At 37.9% G+C, this 19,922-nt stretch overlaps 1 protein-coding gene across 1 annotated transcript; it reads left to right on the top strand.

Annotated features, from left to right (window-relative positions):
- The first annotated feature begins 3,640 nt into the window (after window positions 1-3,640).
- slc22a31 (solute carrier family 22 member 31) lies at window positions 3,641-18,836 on the top strand. Its single transcript, XM_053320690.1, has 9 exons — window positions 3,641-4,030; window positions 8,477-8,580; window positions 8,662-8,816; window positions 12,628-12,796; window positions 13,610-13,755; window positions 15,963-16,071; window positions 16,326-16,540; window positions 17,634-17,745; window positions 18,234-18,836. Exons 1-9 carry the CDS (start codon window positions 3,641-3,643, stop codon window positions 18,676-18,678), a joined length of 1,845 nt encoding a protein of 614 aa, XP_053176665.1. The 3' UTR covers window positions 18,679-18,836.
- The last annotated feature ends 1,086 nt before the right edge of the window (window positions 18,837-19,922 follow it).

Raw genomic sequence — 19,922 nt, 5'->3', positions numbered from 1 at the left:
AAGAATATAAACAGGAAAAATCATTCCTCATATGTATATATATATATTATGCATTTTCACCTCCCTGACTGTGCTGAGCATCACATCTGCAGGAGTCTGGCCCATGTTTGTCTTCCTGACAAAGTTCCTGTTCATTTTGCTATCTTAAAAGAAAAAAAGAACTAGATGTATCACACTATATATGTATATACCATGTGACAAGCATCCCCAACATGTTTTGGCATAGCTAAGAAAAAATCTACCTAACTATCACTCTCTCTTCATACTTTTTAATGGTAATGATTGTTTTATTATAAACTCATTGTGTAGAAGAAAAATACTGAAGAGTTGGATATTTACATTTTCACATGAAAAAGACGTCCTCTCATATCAATGTCAAGCAGTTTACTCCAGAAATGACCTCTGAAGTAACATCTAACCTAAATTCTGAAACTTTCAGTGCCAAAACTTTTAACAGCTCCCTCTAGGGACCAAGATCTAATGAATGTGATAACCAACCCGTGTGACAACCAACACTGTTCTCCCCTACACATGGAGTACTGCACAGTTTTTTAAATGCCTTCTGTGGCTTTGGAGGATCTTTCTAAAATTTGGAAGAAAAAACCTGATGTCATCAGGGTTATCTTTGCTTGGGCTACAGACCAAAAAATGTTAGCAGAAGGTGTGTATTTTAAAATGGCAATGTGGGGTTTGAAAGACATGACCAAATGACCAAGCCTACAGGAAGATGCTGTTTAGTTGCATTGTGGGAAATGTAGGATCCAGTGTTCTTTGAGTTAAACAATTAAAAGGGGCCAAAAGTCAGGATATCTCAGACTTGGTTGCATTGATTGTGACCATTAAAGTCCCTCCAGCTTTATGAAAGTGCAATACTGATTTACCCAAACACCTGCTGATACTGGGTTTTCAGCTTTAAGGCAGTAAAGTTCTAAGGATGACGGGAGAACCCACCCTGGACCTGAAAAACGTGAAAGGCCCTCTCCACAGCCAGTTTGGTTGTCCATTCTGGGCTACTGTAGAAATACGGTGGTACAACAAGGCACGCTCTATGGCTCATTCTAAGGTAAGGAAAACACAGCAATCCTTATTTTCAGGTGATTATACACTTATTAAAACTTTTTTATGAATATTATATTCCATTTCTGCCAAGTATTTTTGCTAGATGCCACTAAAGTTTACACATAAGCACATTTATGATGGATGTGAAACACTACTATATGGGTCAATGACGTATAAGGTTTTCAAAGTAGCAAAAAAATAAAACAGCTAGTACAGTTCCTTAAAAGGCTTTTTTAAGTTCATTGAAGTGTCACCTATGCACTTATATTAGTTATACTCAAGAATAAAACCAGTAATTCATTTTTATTGTGATTAATAAGAGTATATCGTGGAAAAATGTCATTCAGTGTAACACTAATTGTTGTTTTAACAAAAAGTATTTTATGTCCATTTATCACAATCATATGGTTCTATATTTATGTTTAGACTGTCAGAAATATAACTACCCAGAAAAAATCACATTATTTCATTTTGAACACCACATATTTGATGCGTCATTGGTACAACTCTAAATTTGTTGAAGGTTTTTAACAAACATTTACTGCCTCGCACTGAATTTTTTTTAAAGTTAAAAACTGTATAAAAATCAGAACAAAATGTTTAAGATGTCTACAGTATACAGATAATGTGCCTTGAAATACATTCAAATGCCATAAAATAGTTAAAAATGATAATATCCAACAACCAAATGCAACAAATAAATATGAATTGCATGAATAAATGTTATAAACTAGTGAAAAAATGGATTAAAAATGCTTCTGTCATTCAGTGTAACGAATGACATTGTGGTGTAACATGTTTAACACTGGAGAATTTGTTGTACTGAATGACATAAACGTTACACTGAAGGATGGATCCCATACATAAACACATTTGTCAGGCAGTTCCTTGGCTAGCTATATAAAGTTATGACCTTCACCTATAGACATTATCATGAATTATCATATTTAATATAGCTTTTTAAAAAATCATAATATTTGAAGTTTGTTTTCTGTGTCGCACTGAAGGACATACATTTGTGGACTATGGGTTACAAGCGGGTGAAAAACTGAAATTGTCAAATATTACAGAGAGATGTAGTCACCTGACCACATGCACAGAGGGTCTTCTAAGGGTCATTTTCATGATTTCACACACTGTCACATGATCAGCATGATGTGATATGCTTTAAAATGGCTTTTTACCCAATGTTACACTGAATGACATTGGTGACACACACATTTTGGGACAGTTATTCATGTTTTTAAATCTTAAAATCTTAAATCTTAAACATAAAATAAGTTGCCCATTATTCTATATAGTGTTGCAAACACTTACATAATCATGCCATGGGTGTCAATTTATATATTAGGAGGATTTTCTACATTTTAAAAACAATTTTGTCATTAGAATTTAACTCGGGACAGTTACACTGAATGACATTTTGACAGTTTAGAGCTCAATAATTCCTTTAATTTAATACTTTGACACTAACATTCTTCTGAGTGAAAAGAAGGGTAAGGGTTAAATGTCAGAGGTATACATCCTTAATAGGATCAAGTGAACATCTGGACAAAATCATTTGATACTGATATTCTTATTTTGTCTGAAACTTGGTTAAACAAATCTATCACAGACTAAGACGTTGCTTTGAAGGGTTACAATATTTTTCGTCGTGGCCATCCCAAAGGTGATGTTGTTACCATTCTTGCAATTTTATCACTGTTGTAGGTTGGGCTGGTTTCTCCTAATCTGTGTACATACATGTATAAAAAAAAAAATCATAATCAATGTGGCCTGCACTCTCATGATATTCTGCAGATCTTGGTCCCCAGAGTTAGAACGGAATTAGGCAAAACGTTTTTAAATACATAGCCCCTTCTTCCAGGAATAATATACAGAAGGTCAGAGCTGTCAGAGCTGATTACTGTGGGGGAATTTAAATCACTTTTAAAGAATGAGAAAATAGTACTGACAGTAATAATTTCACTGAAACGGTTTTAGAAAATTGTACCAGTTTATGCATCATAAGTGGATTTTTGTCCTTGGCCTTATATCCCATATTAACTGGATATTGTGGTCAATCATTTGTAGGGTGCATCAGTTACATTTGTCTGTTTCTATTGTTTGTGTTTATTGTTGCAACAACGTTTATGTGGGCTGCTTTCTTAAATGTCTCTCTTGGAAAATAGATGTTCTGATTCTGATTGAAACTGTTACCTGGTTAGATAAAGGATACATACTGTGCTCCATCACAAGTATTCACATATTTTAAGATCGAGTCATTAAAAGTCTGTAGCTGCATCTCACCAGCAGTCTGCTCTCTGTGCTATTGTTGGTAACACAAATGTGACTCAGGGGCTATCCAGAAATGATTCAAAGCAGCGGATAAACAGGTGTGTCATGGTCATAGGTCATAGGTAGTTCCCAAAACCCCTTGTGGAGTCTGAACCACACAGCCCCCGCCCTCTTCCTCCTCCTCCTCCTCCTCCTCCATGCGTGCTTTACCTGCTGTAGCTGCAAACGGCTGAGTGTGCGCACTCACTGCGCAATGGCCAGTCAAGGCGGTGATCCATCTGTATCAGCAAACACCCCGCTTCAAATGGATTATGAGGCGAAGGTTTTCCCTCACACCGGCGGCTATGGACGCTACAACCGAATCGTGGTCTTCTTCAGCTGGTTCCCCAACTTCGCGGTCATGCTGAATCTGTTTAGCGACGTTTTTTACACTCTTATCCCGGACTCGTACCACTGTAAACCCGACCCGCAGCTTCTGCCCTCAGCCTTCCTCCTCAGCAACTTCTCCAGGCAGGGATACCTCAACCTCACCATCCCCTGGGTGAACGGCACCGGCCGGAGCCACTGTGAACTTTTTAAATATCCAGCCAACACCTCGGAGTTTTCCGAAAATGTGCCCAGGGAGAGGGTGTCCTGCACCAAAGGGTGGGAGTACACCCAAATAGCGGGGCTCCACAGCAACTTTGTAACTGAGGTAAGAGTTTGTTTAGTCCTCAAGTCATCATTTATGTGTCTTTGTGTGTTAGGACTTTTTTGCTAAAGAATTAGAGAAGATATTGAGTTAGATTACCCAATAATAAATAAAAATAAAATGATTACAGTTACAGTGCAAATATTGGTTGTACCCACTTCTGTTTCAACTGACCTCCACAGTTAGGTCAGTAGCATGTTTTTCAGACAAGACACTGAAAACAATTGCAATATTCAAAAATGTCTTTGATCACGTTGATAATTAGCTAATTATATTTCTGGGCCTTGCTCTATTATTATGCTGCTGAACTGGATTTGATCCAGATTCTCTGTGGATCTGAAGACAGACGAGGGTTCAGTCAATATTTGCTCAGCTTGAGCAGTTAAAACTTCGTAGTTGCTCTTTTTCACGTGTAGGCCTACTTATCTGCTGTCTGGTTATATCTGTATCAGTTTTACAGTGAGGTTTTCCCTCTGAGAAAGATTGAGTGAAGAAGAAAGCTGGATTTTTTTTGTGAGTAATGTTCAAGCTCCATATGGATCCTCTTAGATTGTCTTTTATTACAACAACCAGACAATAAGATTTACTTTGGGTGAGACAGTGTCTTGTTGTGCAACATGTGTAAACAAGCAATATAAGCTTGTTTATCCTCTCCCCTACCTGTTTCATTGGACTTATGTCACTCAAGGATCCATCCCAGTCTGCAAACATTGATAAGACTCCTAACGAAAATATTTCTCAATGTGACCCAGTGCAAACATCATCATACATGCACACTGTTACATGTTAAAGCAACACCAGTATTTGATGCAGTATGTAAACTACATCAGTGAGTGTTATGACCTGCAGCGGAAAAATGGAGCTGACAAGCATCAGGGCAGAGTCATTATGGCTAATTACGCCTCAGCTCTTCCTTTAGATTGCTGTCTGTGTATCATGGATACAGGCAGCAGAGAACTGTTTCTCCATTTCTCCATGACAAACTGTGACGCTAGGAAGTCTGAGGCCTCCGTGTTCCTTCCTGAGACCCTCGTTCACCGAAGCAGCTTCCTCTGCCCCGACGTCAACATGGGACAAAGGAAAAGTTCAATAAAGGAAAGGAGGAATACGCATTTAATAGTGTTCTAAATACAGGTAGTGAGGAAAAAATATCACAAACACCATAAAGTATATTGGTGGGTGGTCATTATGTTTTGGTTGAGAGACAGATTAGATCCATTCAAGCCATTTCTGAGGCCATTGTTTATATCACTGTCACCACTCATCAGGATATTACATACTTTCTGCAATGTTTATGACTCATAAACCAGCAATTCAGACAACTATTTGGCTTCCCTGTGATCAGAGCTGCATTAACCACCATTAACCCCTTCCCACCCCCAAAGGGCCATCAAAAGGCCCTTCATTGTAGGTCAATTGGTTTGTGTTCATTATGTTGTTTTGAACTTTTTTTTTTGGGGGGGGGGGGGGGGGGGGTTGTGCATTTATTACACATATGACATGAAAGACATGCCACAAAGATCCTCAGTTGGACGCAATCCAAGCTCCCAAAATGTATTTTTCAAAACTTTTATTATTAGGCTAAAACTACATGTGATTAAAGCTGCAGTTATTAGTCAATGAATCAATTAGCCAATCAAAAGAAAAGACATTGCTGAAGCAACTTTTGGGCTGTGGGAACTTTAGATTAACATTGTTTACAATTTGCTGACATTCTATGAATCACATTCATAATCAGTTCATCAAAAAATTAATTAGGTAGATTTGGTGGTAATAATTCTTAGTTGCAGCCCTACAATTGATGTTGTGTTAACATTGTCCATATTTCTTATTCAATTTGTTTATTCAAATAATCATCCAGCAAATATGGGACATGTAATATTCTGATAAAGGAATAGTGTAGATAATGCACAGGAGGAGGGAAGAATGGGGGTTAAGAGAAGTCCAGTTCCATGTTAATCCAGTTATGTGTGTAATTTGCATTATGTTGCCTTCAAAACTGCATTCAAAATACTGAAGTTGATAGTGTCCAGCTTCATGACACACTTGTATATTTGTATAGTTTTGTTATTGTGATACAGTTACAGTTTAGAAGTCACTGCCTGAATTTCCAGAGAAATACTGTAAAATTAGTGTGCATAATATGACGAGGAGAAAGTGCCAGAAATCCTGATGACATGCCGAACACGGGAGACATACATTAGCAGAGAGGAAGTAACGGTCACAAGGCAACCCTCAACACCTAAAAGATATGTAATATTTTCTTTTTTCAACCTTTTTTTCCTTCTTTTTCTCAGGAAGTCATGTGTTTGGTTAAATCATGATGATAAAACTTAAATGACCTCAGATTCATATCACTGCATATTACATTCTCTGGAAAAATGAGTTGAGAAAATTTGTTTCAGACCTGGGAATTCAATACCTAACAGATAAAGTTATGTTATCACATCGATCGATCGGTCTGCTCGTTATTTTCTCAATTAATTAGTTAATAATTGAGTCTAAAACATGTGGAAGGATACCAAGCCATTGTGTAGTTGATACCTACTTACTCTGTTTGCTGGCTCCCACAGTTTATCAAAAAACTCTTGTTCTTGTCCTTCAGCATTGAGCTCCATCAACTTAAAGATTTCACTGGTTAACAGCCGATCGATTTGGCGGCCTCATTTTTCCTGTAGGGCTGTTGTATTGTACTGTGTTTTGATATTTTGTCCACACTTGTATGTGAAGATGTGATATCCACAATTTACTTATCCTTTATTCAATACTACTTCATTGAAGCACTTTGATCTGAAACTTTGCAGTCATGTGTATCTGTAAGACACAAAACCCCAACACGGTTATGAAATACTGTGACTACACACACAGAGAGAGCAGAGAAGAGGGGATGGAGGGAAAGGGAAGAAGGGGAGTAGAGCAAAGAGGAGAAGAATTTCCTCACAGGCAGTGGCTGGTATTAACTAGGAGTATAGCCTACTGGCAAGCTCTACTTTGAGCACTGCTTTGTTTTAATGTAATAACACTGTCAGCAGACATCTAAATTCAATTAGGAACGACATGATCTACATTCCTGCTGGCTCACAGAAATCTCTGTGTTTGTGATGTGACTGCTACCTTGCTATTCTCATCATGTTACGTAGTTGAACTATGATGAATGCAGTGTGTTTACGATCCATGTGCCTTTTTCTTTGATTATACTAATTATATTCAGGGTGGGTTTTGGGAGGTGGGGAGGATCTGTATATTTCTGCTTCTGTTTAGTTATTTTTATCCCATTGAGGACAAAAATGTATCCTCCTCCTAGTCAATATGCTGCTTCCCCCATAGACCATTTAAAAATATATTAAATAGAAATAGGCTAGTTTTTGTTTTTTAATGAAGAAAGTGCTGCAACATGAGAATAATCTACACAACACATTCTCACTCTCAACTCATCACATATGGAAGCTTGGTCACTACACTTAAAGTGTATTTGGTGTATGCTTTATATACCTTAAATCATTATGTACTTTACTGACCATTTTCTGAAGCACATTACATGTTTTGGGATTGATTTCCTGTTTCCAGTTGATGTCAATCAACCTTCTGGCACTTGGTAAAATAGGTCATCCAATTGAAATATGATGAATATGATTGAAAACTAGATTTGCTTTCAAAGACTCAGTGATATCAGATTTTGAGTGTCAGCTATCGAAAAGGAGTTCATTCTCAAATTAAGTGTTGACTCTCAGTCATTGGAGTTTCCCCACCAACATGTCGAAGAACCATTTTTTTTACTATTTTCCATGCTTTAAGTCTATGCTCTCAACTGCATTACAGCAGCAAAAAGGAAACTTTGACACAAAATAAGGGCCACTACATATTCTCTTTGGAAAATCAGGTTTCAAAGTCCTGAAAATCAATTGATAACACAATAAAATCCAATGAAACCAATGACTGATGTGTCATTCTGTCTAAAACGTTGCTGTATGCTTTATAAAATAATTTCAAGTATTGTGAATAATGCTGAGTTATAGTTAAAGAATAAAGATGGTGTATATTCTGTTCTTATTGTCAGCAAATTCCATGAATGCTCAATAATGACCAGAGCTCACCCACAAGTTTTGTCTGTTTTACGAAGCCAGATTGTAGTTCATTCCTCTGAGCCGTAGACTTCACTGTTGTCGGAAAAACACACCAATGAATGACATGTTTCTTCGTTGAACATGGGGACTGTAGTTAATTTTCTAGTTTACAACTGTACTCTCATACTTTTGTGCTGCTGTCTTCACCCTGTAACTACAACATAACATCCTTTCCATTAAACCACAGTGCCCAGATGTTTTAGGCAATTACATAGCCTATTTTAAATATGAAACTAAACTTCTCCATCACATACTGCAGCAACACCTTTTACACATCAAATATGCTCAATAGCTGTCCTCAGTTTGTCTTTGTCTTCCTCCTCAGTGGAACCTGGTTTGCAGCGACTACTGGAAAATCCCTTTGCAACACATCTGTTTCATGATAGGATGGATTCTGGGATACATTTTACTCGGTTCCTTATGTGACTGGTAACTAATAATTAGATTACACTTTGTTTTCGTTTAAATGTGACTTAGAATCAGTAGCAGTGTGATTTTGTGTGTTTTCAGGTTAGGTCGTCGGCGGGGTTTCCTCCTCTCCATCAGTCTGTCCAGCCTGTTAGGAGTGGCGGTGTGTTTGTCTAACAGTGCCGTGGTATTTCTCCTGCTACGCCTCTCTCAAGGCACCATGCTTGCTGGGGTGTTTGTATCATCGTACATCGCCAGTGAGTATCCATTTCAATGTTAATGCTCTGCGGTTGAGCCTCATGCAGCCTTATTCAGTAATAAACTTCTCTGAGGGATTGAAAAAAGACAACCTCAGCTTCATCACATTCAGCAACTCACTCCTATGTTTATGTTAGAGAGCACTTTTGAATTCCTGCACTTTCACTCTGAGTCATTTGATGCACTGTGTTTATGCAAATGTCATGTTTTTTGTGAAGTCAACTTGTTGCTTGGACTTTTATGTAGACAATCTAATTAAATATATAAAGCAGCAGAAAAGACATAACAGAAAAGCAAGGCAAGGCATATTTATTTGTATAGCACATTTCAACATCAAGGCAATCCAAAGTGCTTCACATAAAACATAAAATGAATCAGCATACAATATAAAAGAAACACATGGCAAAATAAATAAAATGTAAACACAATTAAAATTGTTGAAGTGGAAATGAAGCTAAAACAATAAGGCTGATAAAAACAGGAGAATAAAAAGTTACAGTGCCGATATTAACCCTAAAATTCAGATTATTCTGAAAGCAGAAAGGTGAATTCCAGGAGGATGGTGACTCATGAACATTACCGTACATCCAGTTGTCCACAATCCAAGACATGCTGCGGTTTATTATTATGTTAACTTGTCATTAAGCAGAAAGTCCCTCAACTAATCATGTGTAACAGTGCTCTGATTTTAGATTTCTTACAATTATGGGTTTTTTTTAATATAGTATAATATATATATATAGTAAAAAATGTTTTTCCTTGTATGAAATCTAATGTAAATGTTTTATGGTGTTGATATAATATATTGTGGCCTTGTGGTTTAGGTGTATAGTAAAGTGCTGTCACGTTGTTTGCTTCAATACAAACTCAGGAACCTCCTGCATGCAGACTGGTAGCAACTGCACAGCCTGTATTCAATTCAGTGTTTCATTGTGTTATCCATTCAAAACAAACACACAAAAAAAACATTCAGATTGTGAGTTAAATACTGAATACAAATGCCCCGCACAAATCTTTCTACCTACAGTAGCTAACTGGTGGAGTATCTTATCAGTCAGATAAGATAAGAAAAAAATTTTTTTGTCCTTACAGAAGCAAATTAGAAATGCTGCTTGTTATCTTATCATAGTGTTTCCTTCTTTTTTTATCTTTCTTGCAGGAAACACAAACAACTGTGATCAGAATTGACGTTCTTATTCATGATGTTTGAGTCTGAAGTCTATTTAATAAATTATTGTTGAAGTTAACAGTATTTTAGTATGAACATTTTCTGGTGGCCTCAATTCCCAGTCAAAGCCAGATGTGATCTTTTAGAAGAACATCTCACATGCTCTGTAACTGAAGCATTTCATGTCAGCATATTTATCATCACTTTTAATTAAACAGCAAATCGTGTAAGGAGAGGATGTAGGTCCACTGTGGATAAATTACACAATGTTCGGGACATTATCTCTAATCATTTCCCATCTCCTCCTCATGTGATGTCTTTTTTTTCCTGTGATCTTGCAACAAAGATGTATATATTATCGTCTCAGCTTTTATTAGTCAGTCTTTGATAACATAAAACAGTTGTATAAGATACTAAAACATGCAGTTGATGCACAGAACATGTGTTTTTGTTGGCCAGAAATTTCTTTACTTAAAATTTGATGATTTTGTTTTTACTTCATTTGAAATTACGTAACTGTGATTCCCAACCTTTTTGGCTTGTGACCCTTAAAATTGAAACCATGTCCACTCACGAAGCCTTGTTACAGGTTTTAAATTTTTGTTATGTTTTTAGAGGCCTGAACATGTGTAACTATTCAGATTATGTAAAAAAGTCAGAAACATTAACTTAATTTGGGTTGCTGCTTTTTTCTTATTCTGTATCATGTGAATCATTCATGACCCTACAGATTTATCGTGCAACCCATCAAGAGATAATCACCACACTTACGCAACATTAGATCAGTAATTTTACAAGAAAACTGAACATTTTGTAACTGCACTGTGAGGTTAGACTGTGACATAACAGTTTAATGTATTCCTAGCACAAATTGTTTCGATAGCTTTAAAGAAAATATACCTGAATCTACTTTAACTCTGACCAACTACAGAATGTAGAAGACTAATTATAGATTAGAGTAATTAGGTTGAAAACTATTTCAACATTTCACATTATTTCTTTACGTATGCAAGTGTATGACAGTGGATATCTAGGTTGCCAAGATTTTAGCTGATGACAAAGTGCAGCATGTTGTGCTGAGCTCTGACTGACAGCAGGCAGCTGGTGGGGGGTTTTATGGTTGGGGGTTTCTTTTCCTATCACTCAGCTGTCCTCCTTTCGAGTGTGCAACCCCTTCTTCTGCATGAGTTGGTCTATGATGAGATGTCTCCGGCTGGTAGGGACACATAGTGTATCAAATACAGCATGTTCTCCCTCTAGAACTGTTTTAAACAAGAGAGAAGGGGCATGGGAATGTAATTACGTGACTGTTTGTAAGAACAGTACACATTGCTGCGTGGGTGGAGTTGGTATTAGGGTTAGGTTAGGGTTAGTGGAGTGTTTAAGTGGTCCCATCTGAAATTTTTTTTTGACATGCATACGTACGTACTCCCACATTCCTGTAAAGTCAAGGTTAGATTAAGTCCAGACTTGTTTTTTTAGGTTAGGCAGATGTTGGGTTGGGCAGGGGGCCTGAGAGAAATGTTTCTCAGTGATGTCCTGCCAGTGCAGCTCCACTGCAGAGATGGGAAAACAATAGCAGGACAGAACTGAAGGCAAGGAAGTAAGCAGGAAGTGAGCTCCTCATTTTCCTTCTCTCCCCCGCCCCTCACAGGGAGGAGGTGGAAAGAGGAGGTTAAAGTTCAGCAAAAACTCATGCAGTCTGACAGACTCACAAACAAGTTTACATGAATACCTGAGGTTAAAAGAACTTAATTTTCTAGCAGTTTTATCTAGGTTCTTGAAGTCTGCATTTGCTAATTTCCCAATGGTATGCAGAATTTTGCTTTGCTGTAAACCTACAAGGTGCAAATAGGTTGTACCAAAAGGAAAGAGCAGACAGATTCCACAGTATAAGAGATTCGAATAGACAGTTTCAGTGAAACTTTAAAACAAATCTGAATTTAAGGGACATGTACCTACAATCATGATTTGTGACATTACAACTAGTTTGGAGGCATGTCCAAATCCACTTTTGCTATTTTAACAGTGGAAAAATGGTCACTGCGGCAGGCGCTTGGACTTAAGTCCCCTCATTAATCATAGGCGTGTTTTGGGCGTAACACGCAGTAAACCAATCAGAGTCTCATCTCCCATTTCCTTTAATATCCAGGAGCGCTGACACTTTGGCGGGTTGTTAGTTTGATGGTGGATTTAAGCAGGATTCGTCACATGACTACATTGACAGTTTCATTGATCATTACTGTGATTGACTGATGTTTTTTAAAAAAATATGTTGATGTCCATCATAACATAAATTCACATTGTGGTTGTTTTATTTGTGATGTTTTGCATGTTTGTGTGCTGCTGCACGCCCATGTGTGTTTTGGTCTGGTTTTGTGTGGCAAATTTTTGTGTTGGAAGTAATATGAAACATCCACACACACACACACAAGCCATACACATGACGTATGTTGATATGGAATTGGAATCAACAGTTAAACACATATTACACACTACTACAGCCAGTAGAAGTCATGGGGTTGAGGTTCATGTCCGGCCTGGCAATCAATTGGTTTTGGACAAATGTATTCGTTTTCCTTCCACTATGTTTAGATGTTATCTGTTTTTCTTCCCTCTCTCTGTTCCCATCGCTCTCTCAGGGTTGGAGCTTTGTGATCCTCCCCATCGTCTAATGGTTGCTATGGTCAGCAGCTTCTTCACAGTGTTTGCAGAGCTGCTGTTGCCAGGCATCGCTGTTCTGTGCCGCGATTGGCCTGTTCTCCAGGCCGTTGCCACTTTACCTCTGCTCCTGCTGCTTTCTTATTGGTGGTGAGTCAGGGAGACAGTCATGTTTGGAGTGCGTAGGTGGGCACACCATGAGTGTATTTATTGTTTTTCTGTGATGCTCACTGTACCAGTCTCACATTGTGACATAATTTCACTTAAAGGTAGTTTAGAGTTGATACTGGTTCAAGCTCAAACCCCAAACAGCCACACGTGAATTCACAGGAACGAGTTTAAATAAATAAAATCCTACTTGGAAAATTATTTTGAACACCATTCAAAGTTAGTTTAGGTCAGTTAAGTTGTATTTATTCAGGAAATGGGGATCTCTTTTATGTGAGAGACCTGAAAAACATCACAAGACACACAATCATCAAGTATCATTGAAAATATTAGAAAGTAGAATTGTAGGTCACTTTAAGGATTAACTGACTCTGGTTCAGTTTGTGTTCCAGTTAATTCTAGTAAGAAGGTGCTTTGTACCAGAAACCAGCCCTCTCCAGTTCAGAGTCGGTATGAGAAACCTTCTGTTACTACTGTGATTGATAAAGCCTGATTATTGGATCTGAACTCAAGTAAAAATGTTAAACATCTCCACAACCTAGATAGCAAGGCCTCATAAATGAAAACACATGTTCATGTCAGTGATGAAGTGATGTGATTCATTTGAAGAGTCTTTCTACCTCAGTAAAATAATGTTTTCTTTATTCTTCCAAATAAATCATACTGTTGTAAAAAGTTCCTTTTTAAAACCAAATAAACAAAAGAAACACAATTCAAGGTTCTGTTCAACCTTTGAACCGGTGTGAATATGTTAAAAAGAAGTTTGAAGTATGACAACACGGCTGTTTTCCTCAGCTGTGCGTCAGTGTTTCCTGAGTCTCCTCGCTGGCTGCTGGCCACAGCTCAGATCCCTCAGGTGAAGAAGAGCCTCCAGGAATTCTCAACCAGGAACGGTGTGTGTCTGCGGGATGAAATCTACCCTGGTGAAACCCTGCTGTCAGGTACAAACTCACACTCACAAGCTTGTGTATGCACATAAAGACACAAACTTCAGTGGTTCTCCATCTTATCCTTCATGAGAAGTTAAATTCAACAATTCTGTGTGTGTGTGTTTACGCAATGTCGTATTTCTACCAAGAGGCAAGAGTTTCCCAGGCAACCATCTGACTCTATGAGTTGGCTCACATTTGGAACAGCGATACACAGAGGGACACCCAAACACTATCGATTTCCAAATGAATGGATATTTGGTGTTATTTTTGGCATTAAAAATATTTTTTTGGCCTGGCATAACATCAAGCCTGTATGATTGTAGGGGAAATTCTCAGACCTAAACATCAGGGAATTTAAGGTGTTTCCTAAACTAAAATGTGTAATACAAGTAATGAAGGTCCTTTAAAGTATAGCAAGTGTGTAGGAAAGAGAGTTCACTAGCCAGTCTTAAAAGTAACTTAATTAGAATAAAATAATAATAATGCCAAAAGAGTTAAAAAGGAAAGATTTGACTAAGAAAAAGAAGGGTTCACTTCTGACTTTACTGGCTGAGGGATACAATGAGCACCAGGTTGCTTTAATCCATAAAAAGTTAAAGACAGCAGTACATAAGGACAAGATCAAACAGCAGAAATTGGGAACAACAAAGCAGAGGGTGGAAAGGACCGCCAACTCATTCAAATCAACAATGAATTGATGGCAAGGACAGCTACCTCCTAGGGACAGTGCGGAAGTTGTAAAAAGCTTGAGTTTCAATAAGGCTAGAAGGTTATCCTCAAAGAAAACTTCCTTCCTTCGACAATGTTCACCAACTCTGAGGAGTGTTTTTTCCTGCAGCACAATGCTCCATGCCACACAGCCAGGTCAATCAAGTTGTGGGTGGTGGACCACCAGATCAAGACCCTGTCATGACCAGCTCAGTCTCCAAACCTAAACCCAATTAAAGACCTCTGGAATGTCATCAAGAGGAAGATGGACTGTCACAGGCCATCAAATAAATCTGAGCTGCTTGTATTTTTGTGCAATGTGAAAGACTGCAGAGCATGTCAAGATGCTGAAAATCATTTTCACCAGTTGTCATTTTCTACAGATAAATGCTCTAAATGACAATATTTTAATTTGAATTTGGGAGAAATGCTGTCAGTGCATATACCTATAAATAGTGAAAACCTGAGAAACTAATACTCCTGCAGTGGTCTTTTTTTCCTGGGCTGTATATACAATATATATGATACTAGGTCATTCTGAATTGTGAATACTTTATTTTTTACTACTTTTGATACTTTACGTACAATGTGCTGCCAATACATGAGCACTTTCACTTCAACAAGATTTTAAATGCAGGATTCTTACTTGTTATGGATTTTATTTTTTCATTGTCATATTGCTAGTGGTTTTTTACTTGCTCCACCACTGTTTTCTTCTCTCACAATGTCATAACTCAATCCATCTTGTATTTAGTGGTTTTATGTCATTTTATCTAAATACATCTTACCAACCCAATATTGATTGACCTTGCTATTATCAGATTTTTCTTTGTTTATTTTTCCCAAACTTTCCCTCCATTATCTCCTCTGAAATGCTTCTATGCCTCTCAAACTCAGGGTGAACCATTGACCTACATTATACCTGGAATAACCTCATTACTTGACTGGTATCTCAATTCATCACGTCATGTTTGGTCCATCTGTTGAGGAGATTATAACATTTCCGCTTGTCTGTCTGTCTTGAATGCAAAAATAATGTAACCAAACTGAAATTACATTAAGGCACGGTCATTTTGCTGAATGCATTTCTCCGTCAGGTTTAAGAGCAAGAAATCAGTTCTCATGAAAAGGCCAGGTTGTTTGACATGTATAGTGGTGTAAACTTTTGTTACCTTTTTACTTGCATGTTTTATTTAGATTTCAGCATCCTGGAAAGTGCAGAACAATTTGAGTAAATTTTCACATCTTTACATGTCTGAGAATGTCAGTTATTAAAAGAAAAATACACTTTATAAGTAAATTAAGAGTGGGAGTAGGATGAGATGAATGATGAGTTATTGTATTGAAAGGACCATCACATGAATTATTAATATGCACAATGGCATCAAATAGCAGGATTTGTAAGAAATAGATTTAAACCTTGCCCTCAAAATTTTTAATTACACCTAGATGATAACCTTTGGATCTTTGGGAAAAGAATTGTCTTAATCCTCTTTTTCTGTTTATAGAGATCAGTTCAGCATATGGAGAAGACTGCCAGCCGAGGTATCATTCGGTTTTGGAGCTGCGTCAGACTCGTGTTATCTGGAAGAACTGCCTCATCCTCAGTTTCACTCTGTGAGTTTTTATTCTCTGTGAACTTAATGGTCCATGAAACAGACAGGCTGGGTCAATTAGTATAAAATCTGCCACTGATTTCCCCTCTTCATTTCTATTTGATAATAAAAATGAGAAGGCAAGCAGATTAGAAGCCTTAAGCCTTGAGACTGTTGATAATGATTCTCTGTGTGTAAAATATGTGAACACATACAGCAGCTTGTTTCTTGGGTTTCATAGATGTGTATTGTCCAACACTCTCCTCTCCCCTCCAGGTTTATTGGAACAGGTGTCCAGTACTGTTTCACCAGAAACCTGCACAGTTATTCTACCAACTTCTACTTCAGCTACTTTCTCAGAGTGATAACCGGAGCATTGGCCTGCATCTTCATCTGCTTGTCTGTCAATCGCTTTGGTCGGCGTGGTATGCTTCTGCTCTCTGCCATCATCACTGGACTGTCATCGCTGCTGCTGCTGGCCCTCACTCAGTGTAAATTACACCTCCATCTTTCATTCATAAGTATTTTACTTTTAGAATATTTGTGCTACAAAACGAATCAAACGTTGCCATTTCCTGTGTCTTTTAGGGATGATAAGCCTTTTTGCAACTGTTCATTTTCAGCACCTTGAAAATAGCCAATACACCTCTTAAAAAGGATCAAAACACTGAAAAAAAATTGAATCATAATTAGGGCTGCAACTTACAATTATTTTCAGAATTAATTGGTCTGCTGTTTTATTTCTCAATCAATCAATTAATAATTTTGTCTGTAAACCTCAGAAAACATTAAAAAAAGTCACACTATGCCAGAGCACAACATAAGACATTTAAATGTCTTATTTTGTCCGATATACAGTCCGAAACCTTAAAATATTCAGTTACCTATAATGTAAGATCAAGAACTAGGGCGCAAAAATATAGAAAGACAGCATGGAAAAACAGGATGACAGGATTATAGATGGATTGATAACACAAGATGTTAATTGGAAAGCTTGCTTTAGTTTTTAAACAAATAATAACATTTTTTTGCAAATTACTAGTTAATCAGGCACTATCAAAACCTTTTGTAGTATTTTGTTCCACCAGAAATGAGTAGAATAACAATTCATTCAACTCATTTGTCAACATTTGTATTTGACTTTTGACATTTTTGTGACATAATCATTTATGATTTAACAACATTGACATTTTCAACAGCGTTGATAATTCATCAACCCAGAGTTGTGATGTATGGAATAACATATTGCTAATATTAAACTTTGCTTTGAATTTGGATTTTCAGAAATGAAGGACCTACAGATCAGTACTGTAGGGTTAGAAATGAAGGAAATACAGTGGATCAGTTTCTCAGCCTTGGGGACAGGACCCAACATGGGGTCTTTTGATATGTATATAATCCATTTGGAGCTTCCTCCACGCTTGAAAATATGTTCATGCCAAACTGATATTCACATGAAAAATCTAAAAGTTTGGATTATTACATTTTGGGAAATTATTGTCATTTCTGAGGTGAAAGATACTGCAGACACAGTTTTTGCACAGAAATGTAATAACTTATTTTGTTGTTCTTGCTGTGTTTCAGACCTGCGTGGAGGCCTGGTGTTGGTGCTTTCTGTTGTGGGTCTGCTGTCCTCTCAGGCTCTCGCTATGCTCAGTATGTTCTTTGCCTGTGAGGTGATGCCCACTGTAGTGCGGTAAGTTTCTATCTTCTGGACTGAAATGATCAACATACTACTTTTCTTAGTGTCCACATCTCATTAAAGACCAAAACTTTAATGTTTTTTTATTTTCATTCTAAATTGTTATGTTTTGGGGGGGTAAAGTTAAAAGTATTGTCTGTGATAAAGCCAAATGTGTATTAATCTGCAGCTGAAAGTAGTCCCCATCAAATGTATTATTTACTTATTATTTACTGTTTAAGGAAATTATTCAGCCTTTTTTGTAATGTATTTTAAAAATGTTTAAAAATTTACAGCTATATTTTCATTAGGGACCGCTAGGCCATTGTTGGTTTCGGGCTTCTAATAATATTTGTTGACAATTAAAAATATCGTTGTTTTGACCTTTAACACACAAGGTATGAAGAATCATCGTTACATATTTATTTTTTTCCCCTGATGAATTTTGTTCCATTTCGTTGTGGTCCACTCTCTCTCTCTCTCTCTCTCTCTCCCTCTCTCAGAGGTGGTTGCCTGGGCCTGGTGCTGGCAGCAGGGTGTGTTGGCATGGCCGCCTCCTCCCTGATGGAGCTCCAAAACAATGGCGGATACTTCCTACATCATGTCATCTTCGCCTCTTTTGCCGTGCTCTCTGTGCTATGTATCATGCTCCTGCCTGAAAGTAAACGCAAGCCGCTTCCAGACTCACTGAAGGAGGGTGAGAGCCAGCGCCGGCCACCTCTCTTCCTGTCCCAGCCTGGCAGGGACAACCTGCCACTACTCTGCACCCGGCCCCCTTTGTCAGAGTACAACCCTGATAACTATTCCCGCTTGGTCTCTGCCACCAGGAGGATGTTGACTAAAGATACTTTGCCCTATAGGATCGCTGTGCCAACCCACACTGCTCTGCTGTCAGATAGTGAATCACAGGGACGAGAGAATGAGACACTAAGAGAAGTTATGTCTTAATTCTAAGATCCTTCTCATCCTCCACTGTACAGACTTGGATTATACCTCCTCCTTAGAACTCTGACAGACCGTCTACCATCATCCCTGAATGAATTATTGTCTGAGTCACTGGCTGGTCATAACTCACCCTATGAACCATCCTTGGCTTGGATGCAGTGCACTTTAGAGCAACAGCTCCGAGTCAATATGTCAGTGTCTGGGTGCTGTATTTAACACTTGAAAGATATTTTTTTGTCATGTCTTTTCAGAAAATGTTCTGAAAAACTGTGGCCTTCTTTTTCTTGCATTTTATTTGTCATCTAAACCATTCTGAGTGCCAGAAAAATCCTTCTGAACTGACTGTTCTGCCTGCTTGACTTTGACCTCACCCTTTTTTAGTTGTGGTCAAACTGTTTATGTGTGTGGAGGCATTCAAACCAAATTGTCAGACACCAGTTTTCAACAGAGAGGCTTGCTCCATGCGACTGCTGTTGATCATGTGAGCAGCAGCACTTTGTCCATTTATTAGTAACTCATGCACTTTTCATTAAGTCCGTCCACCACTGATTCACCAATGTCTCAGAGCTGAGAGGAGCCTAGGGAGCACTAGGACACACCAGGCCGTTGTTTCCCAAATACATCTAAAGGCTAAGATGATTTTATTGGAGATCTACATTGAAGATAATCTCAGCTCTAAGATGCTTTGGGGAAACTGGGCCAGTTCAAACTGCTGTTGTGGAGTCTTTTGATTCTTGTCGAGCACACAATAGGGCGCCAAATGAAGCACTGGTCACTGAAAACTATGAGGATATTCCTCCTAATATTTTTACTGCCTTTTTGAACCACTAACAAGCCTATCAAATATTTCACGCATTTGGGCCTTTGGGTGTTGGGCGGTGACCTGTGTAAGAGATTAAAACCAGATACCAACCTGATGCCAATGAACAAGTTTATCCACTCTATTAACCACTTTGTGAGGCCACTGTTACTTAAATAGGTGCTATTTTTAAATCACTGGAACACTAGAAGTAGTTAATGAATTTTCAAATGTACTCCTCTGTCTTGTGATGATGACGAATTTTTACCTGGAGGAGATTCTTGAATAACAAGAAGTTATGTTAGTAGAACATGTCACAATGCTGCTGTTTCAATGCCTCAGAATTGAATAGGACTAATCTTAATTGAAGGGCATATTCTCACAATGATTGCTTTAAAGCTCCATATATATGATATAACCCACATTTATTTTGAAACACTACAGTGAG

This window comes from Scomber japonicus, chromosome 1, assembly GCF_027409825.1.
Source record: "Scomber japonicus isolate fScoJap1 chromosome 1, fScoJap1.pri, whole genome shotgun sequence".
NCBI lineage: Eukaryota > Metazoa > Chordata > Actinopteri > Scombriformes > Scombridae > Scomber > Scomber japonicus.
The sequence above is the reverse complement of the archived record's forward strand: the minus strand, read 5'-3'. Positions and strand labels throughout refer to the sequence as shown.